The 7,130-nt window shown below is 34.9% G+C and overlaps 1 protein-coding gene across 1 annotated transcript in view; it reads left to right on the top strand.

Annotated features, from left to right (window-relative positions):
* The window catches only part of LOC143040804 (uncharacterized), a 34,648-nt gene that overhangs the window by 4,365 nt on the left and 23,153 nt on the right, over positions 1-7,130 (top strand). Inside the window, exons 3-5 of the mRNA XM_076212237.1 lie at positions 4,589-4,717; positions 5,550-5,679; positions 6,275-6,362. Coding sequence (XP_076068352.1) covers positions 4,589-4,717; positions 5,550-5,679; positions 6,275-6,362 — 347 coding nt within the window. The remainder of the gene's footprint in view (positions 1-4,588; positions 4,718-5,549; positions 5,680-6,274; positions 6,363-7,130) is intronic.

The raw sequence follows: 7,130 nt of genomic DNA, 5'->3' as shown, positions 1-7,130 counted from the left end.
AAAAGACATAAAACTAAGGAAAAAAACGAGAACAGAACAGAGTCAGAAAAAGAGAAATTCTATTGGAGAGTAGTGAATATGAAAGTAAGGAAATACGACATACTAGAGAAAAACAAAAGGAAAACAGAGAATACAATGGAAGTGGCAGAAAACTAAAAGTGTCTTACACAAATATAGATGGATTAATAACAGGACTGAATGAGCTGAATGGTTATCTGAAGGAAAAAGAACCGGACATAATGGGAATTGTAGAAACGAAATTAAAAGGTCCACTACCACCAAACAGTGTAGGCAATGATGCATATAATTATTGGATTAGAAACAGAGAGACAAAACAAGGGGGTGGAGTTATGTTCCTGACTAAGAAGGATATAAACGTGAGGTGTATCACCTATGGAAAGAATACAGTTGAGATGATTATGATCGAAGAGGACGACAGAGATAAGAAGAGCAGAAAGTTCGTGATAAATTATGTGCCTCCAAAAATAGCCTCGTGGGAAGAGAGTGAACATAAAATTATGTTAGAAGACACAAAGATAACATTAAATAAGATAATGGAAGATGGAGGAAGAATAGTTATGATGGGCGACTTTAATTGCAAAGAAGTCTGCTGGGAAGAGATGACAGTAAAGGGTGGAGAAGACTCATGGGGAAATGTTCTACTCGAGATGATTATTGACCATACAATGACGCAGTGGATACAGGAGAACACTAGGTATAGAAATGAAGAAGAACCATCGAGACTAGACCTAATAATCACATCTGAACCTGAAATAGTGGAAAAGATTGAATATAAAACACCAATAAGTAAAAGTGACCACATATTGATTGAACTAGAACTAAATGAGGAGAAATACATGAAAAGAAATGAACAATATAGAAAAGGAAGAATGATGTATGAAAAAACAAACTTTGATAAAATAAAAGAATTCTTTCAAAAAGAAAACTGGGAAGGAATATACAAAGAAGAAACAACAGTGGAAGAGAAATGGAATATTTTGACAAAAATTTACAAAAAAGGAGTGGAAAAGTATGTCCCAAAACAAGAAAAAGAATATATAAAGTGCTGGTACAGCAAAAGTTGTAGAGAGTTAAAAGACAAAAGAGATAAAGCTTGGACCAAATGGAAGAAAGACAAGACCTGAAAAATGGAAAATATATACTTGTTATAGAAATGAATATGTACAAGCGTGCAGAGAGGAAAAGAGAAAATATGAAAAAGATGTCATAGAAAACTGTAAAGATCAACCAAAACTATTTTACAGATTTGTAAAAAACAAACTGAAAAACAAACAAGATTTGGAGAAATTAAGACAAGGAGGAGTTGAATACACAAAGGAAATAGAAATGGCGGAAATTATGAAGAAGCATTTTAAATCAGTGTTTACAAGGGAGAACATACAACCTGAAGAGATCGAATGGAAAGAGAAAGTCCCCCCTATGAAAGAAATAGAAGTAACAAAGAATGAAATAATGAAACACTTGAGTAATCTTGATGTCAGAAAACCGCATGGACCAGATGAAATAGCAAACTGGATTCTGAAAGAATGCAGGAATGAACTGGCAGACAAAATACATAGCATAATAAACAGTTCCTTGAAAGAAGGAAAAGTTCCAGAAGATTGGAAAAAAGCAAATATAGTACCTATATATAAAGGGGGAAATAAAGAAGACCCTACCAACTATAGACCAGTCTCTCTAACAAGTACAATAGCAAAAATTTGTGAAAGAATTATCAAAAGTAGATGGGTAAAATAAAAAAAAATAAAAAAAAGTGCTAAATCCAAGGCAATTTGGATTCAGACAAGGACGATCATGCGTCACCAATTTAATATGTTTCTATTCAAGGCTAATAGATATAATACAAGAAAGAGATGGATGGGCTGATTGTGCATTTCTAGACCTAAATAAAGCTTTTGATAAAGTACCACATAAGAAGTTGCTTAAGAAATTAGAAACCGAAGGAGGAATATAGGGCAAACTGCTTAAATGGATGGGAGACTTTTCGCAAGGAAGAAAAATGAGAGTAGTGATAAGAGACAAACACTCAAATTGGGATGAAGTAATAAGTGGTATTCCACAAGGAACAGTTTTGGCCCCAATAATGTTTGCTATATATATATTAATGATATGGATGAAGAAATTGAAAGTTATATAAGCTTCTTTGCAGATGATGCAAAACTATTTAAAAAAGTGAACACTGAAGAAGATTGTGAATCACTACAGAGTGATCTACATAAAGTCTGGGAATGGAGTAACAAGTGGGAGATGGAGTTCAATACTAAAAAGTGTAGTATAATGGAATTTATAAAAAGCAAAAACAGAATAACAGGATCATATAAATTGGGAGAAGAAAGTATAAAAAAAGTTGAAAATGAGAAGGACCTGGGAGTCATTGTTATGAATAATATGTCACCTGAGAAACATATAAATAAGATTTTTGGTGAGACATATAATTTAATAAGAACAATCAAAGTTGCCTTTACATACCTGGATGAAGAAATGGTGAAGAAAATACTAATCACTCTGATAAGACCAAGATTGGAATATGCAGCAACGATGTGGTCACCAAGTACAAAAAAATGTATAAAAAAACTTGAAAGAATACAAAGAGCAATTACAAAATTGGCACCAACACTCTCAAAACTATCATATGAAGAGAGACTAGCAAAACTTGAGCTACAGACACTAGAGCAAAGAAGAGAGAGAGGAGATTTGATAGATATTTACAGAATCATGAAAGGCATAGACATTATTGATAGAGAGGATCTAATAAAATGGGATAGTGGAAATACAAGAGGACACGGAAAGAAAATCACGACAGCTATAGAAGAGATCTGAAAAAGAACAGCTTTCCTCACAGAGTAATAGACAGTTGGAACAAGCTAGATGAGAAAGTAGTGTGTGCAAAAACAATACACGAATTTAAAAACAGTCTAGATAAAATGAGATATGAAGACGGTACACCACAAGCATAGCTCCCCTTCCCGTAAAATACAACTAGGTAAATACAGCTAGGTAAATACACACACACACACACACACACACACACACACACACACACACACACACACACACACACACACACACACACACACACACACACACACACACACACACACACACACACACACACACACACACACACACACACACACACACATTGGATTTCCTGAAAAAAAAAATGGATGAGAACACTAGTAAAGGAAAAGATATCTAGATGAAGAGCAGTGACCAATGGAGCTCCACAAGAGTACTGGCACCCGTATGTGTTTATTTGTAGATGTTTTGTGTGGTATAAGAGATAGGTTTGTAAAAATAATTGAGTAGTACACTGCTGGTGTATCTTTATTCATTTATTTATTAATCTTTTACATTTTGTTGGTGCTTGTTCTGGCTCAGAATAGTTTTCTTGTCCTTTTCATGTGGTAGTTTCTGGGGAGGATTTTGCATTCTGTATGTAGGTGTCCAATTGAGGTGGTTTTAGTGCATCCTGTGCTATGTTCTACTCTCAGCGCTACATCCTGTAGTTTGTAAATTGTTTGTGTTCGTTTTGCTTATTGTTAGGAACCATGTTGTGGAGGTGCACTTGAGGGTTGTTCTTATGAACTGTTTGTAGGTGGTTATTAGGGTTCCTTTCTGTTGTCCAAAGTCCGTACTTGTGATGGATTTAATTAAGTTTGTTTCCGCCTTGATTTTTTATGTCAGGTCTTTGATATGTGGGCTGAATGTCATTTGAGTATCAAAAGTGAGATGTATGATCTTAGTTGTTTTTTTTTCAATGGAAGGATTTTTTCTCTCTAGGGTGTTTTCTGAGTCATGGCTGTCTAGAGTAAGTAATGTCACTGCTGATTTCTGGGGTGAAGGTTCCATTTTGTTATTTTTGAACCATTGTTTAAGTTTGTTCAAGTAGGTTTGGGTACTAATTTGTATTTACCGCACTGGGTTATTAAAGTAGGTCATCTACATTTGAGAGAACTTTGGTATTTAGTTTTGGTTCTGGAGTTGGGAGATCACTCATGAAGAGGTTGAAGAGCAATGGCGAAAGTATTGCAACTTGAGGAACTCCATTGTATAGCCTTTCTGTACCTGAGACTTGATTGTCTTCCTGCTTGAAAGTTGGACACTAGCACATAATGGCAGGTGTAACAAGGTACACTAACACAGTTGTAGACGATGCTAAGATCACGGGAGGAACAAAAGAGGCGGGTAACAACAGACTGTTACAAAAAGTTCTGGATAATGTATATACCCGAAGCCAAGTGTGGAAGGTGAATTTCAAACTTGAAATAACCTAGACGATATAGCCTAGGCTAAAACCATGCTGATGGTTGGAAATAAATAGGACCCCAAGAACGTAGCTCATTTACCGTATACCATAATCAAGTGAATATAAATTACTTGCCTATATAGTGAGTAGTATCTTGGATTGCTAACTTTGCGGTACAGAGAACAAGTCCTGTTCATTCATTATTTTAGGATATAAATCTTCACTAACTGATGGCAGTTGTAAATCTTAATTTCTTTTGCGAGGTCGGCCGTCTGTGTTCGTATGACTTTCCTCAAAATCTCACACTTCCTTTTCCAGCTTTCTCGCAGGTCCTGTGCCAACTTGGTGGTGTCGGGAGCTTCCTGGAACCGCTTCTTGTTCGAAGTCCAGGACCAGACGTCACCACGGCAGAGCTCCGCAGTGACATCATGCGCCTCATGTATATTGGTAAGCATCAAATGGTCATCTCTCGGGAGCATTTTTCGATCAATCAAGGGAATTGACACGATGTTGAGCAAAGTCGAGGGAAATAAAACCATTTTGATCTTGTATCCTTAAATTAAAAAAAAAAAAAAAAAAAAATACATGTGGCATTTCCGTGCATCATTTTGGTCGACTGTTACTTAAAAGTCTTCAAATATTAGTCTTAGATTTCATATATATATATATATATATATATATATATATATATATATATATATATATATATATATATACATATATGCGCAAGCAATTACATCACCGTGATACAAAAATGCAAAATAACCGCACTGTATTGTCTCCCCTCCCCCCCTATGGTTGCTACCTGATACATTTAAACACAAATCTGTATCTCTGTCATTTAGTCTGAAGATGTAATATACGAAAGTACTTACTGTTTACAATTTTCTCATTTTCTGTGGTTATTTTGCATATATATGAATATATATATATATATATATATACATATATTTGTATATATATATATACTGTATATATATATATATACATATATATCAGATAATTTTAATGACCGTCGCGCAGAGGATTTGAACCTGCTGCTCTGGAGCCAATAGACTCCATCGCAACTCGTCTGCTCCAGAGCAGCATGTTCGAGTCCTCTGCGCGACGGCCATAAAAATGATCTAATTGATGTCGCTGTTCCCTTGCGAATTTCTCATATATATATATATATATATATATATATATATATATATATATATATATATATATATATATATATGTATATATGTATGTATGTACTTATGTTTGTATAAAAACTTTCCGATGAATATCACAGGTGGAGGAGTCGGCGTGGCTGTCTTAGTTGCAGCGGTTGTTTACTTCCCAGCCCACCCCCCTCTGCCCCCCTCCATCTCCTCCTCCGTCGAACGACTCAATCTTGTGCCAAGCATGAAGGCGATAATCAAGTGAGTTTGCGGACTGACAACCACTCCTTGTTATCAAAACTACCATATCATCAGATTATACCGACATACACAATACAATCTCCATTAGGATCTTCTAAGATTAGGGAATCTTCATTATTTGGAACAACGTAATCTGGGAAAAATAAGTCAACAAATTCAGGTGGATTATTATGGTATGATTCTATGAAATTTCTCTTCCCATTATTTCCTACGAGATGTATTTTTAGTACAGTTATCTGTAAACAAATATGTTGTACTCTGTTTCTTTTGCATATCCACTCTGGAAAAAATAAGTCAACAAATTCAGGTGGATTTTAATGGTATGATTCTATGAAATTTCTCTTCCCATTATTTCCTACGAGTTGCATTTTTAGTACAGTTATCTGTAAACAAATATATTACACTGTTTCTTTTGCATATCCACTCTCTGGGACAGTTGATCCCCACAGTCTTCTCGTGATTTCAGACATGAACCTTAAATGTTGGTGCAGGAATTAATCTCAAATGTTAGTGCAGGAATGAAGTACTAACCACAGAATAGATTTCACTGTAAAACTAACTACTGTGTAAAAAATTCTGTAAATGTTTGTACAAGTTATTTTTCCAAGGTGATTAAAAAGAGAGGACAAGCTCATGCCCATTGTAGTACATATGCCAAAAGGTCCTTTGCCTTTTATGAGAGGGTAGGCGTCAAAGCACATGCACACCCTTCACTTATCCAGAAACTCATTCGTTACCCCTCACATCTTAGCACATAGTAGATAGGTCATCCCTGTACCCCTGCCTACTGCACAGGTCAGAGGCAATCCTCTACCGGTTCATTACATGAACACACACACCTCATTTACTTAAAAAAAAAAAAAAAAAAAAAAAAAAAAAAAAAAAAAAAAAAAAAAAAAAAAAAAAAAAAAAAAAAATCACACACAGCTCATTTATATATATATATATATATATATATATATATATATATATATATATATATATATATAAATGGACTATTTATATCTAATCCTTACCCTCTCTCCCTCCAGCTCGACAGACATTCTTTTTTAATCCAATGCCCTTGTCATCCTGTCCATTCAACTCATTCTCGCTCTTCCACATCAAGTTCCCTCCCTCCACCTCTGCCTTCCACACTCATTTTGCTAGTCTTCTTTTTCACTATTTTTCCCATGTAATTAAACCACTCCAGTATATCTTGATCAGTTCTATACAGCAGTTCCCTTCTATCGAATTTTGACAATATACTAATCTATCTCCCATTCATTCAAATTTCGCATACAAAAATAAGATGATAATTAATTATCTAAACAGAAAATGGCAATTTGTTATGTTCTGGAATCATACATTACACGTACGCACGCACACACACACATACAATGACGCATCAATTACTCGTTTCCTACATGTATACAAAATGCAAATAGAATTTATAAGACAATACTTCCCAC

This window comes from Oratosquilla oratoria, chromosome 29 (assembly GCF_046742065.1).
Source record: "Oratosquilla oratoria isolate Oo_2021 chromosome 29, ASM4674206v1, whole genome shotgun sequence".
Classification (NCBI taxonomy): domain Eukaryota; kingdom Metazoa; phylum Arthropoda; class Malacostraca; order Stomatopoda; family Squillidae; genus Oratosquilla; species Oratosquilla oratoria.
The sequence above is the reverse complement of the archived record's forward strand: the minus strand, read 5'-3'. Positions and strand labels throughout refer to the sequence as shown.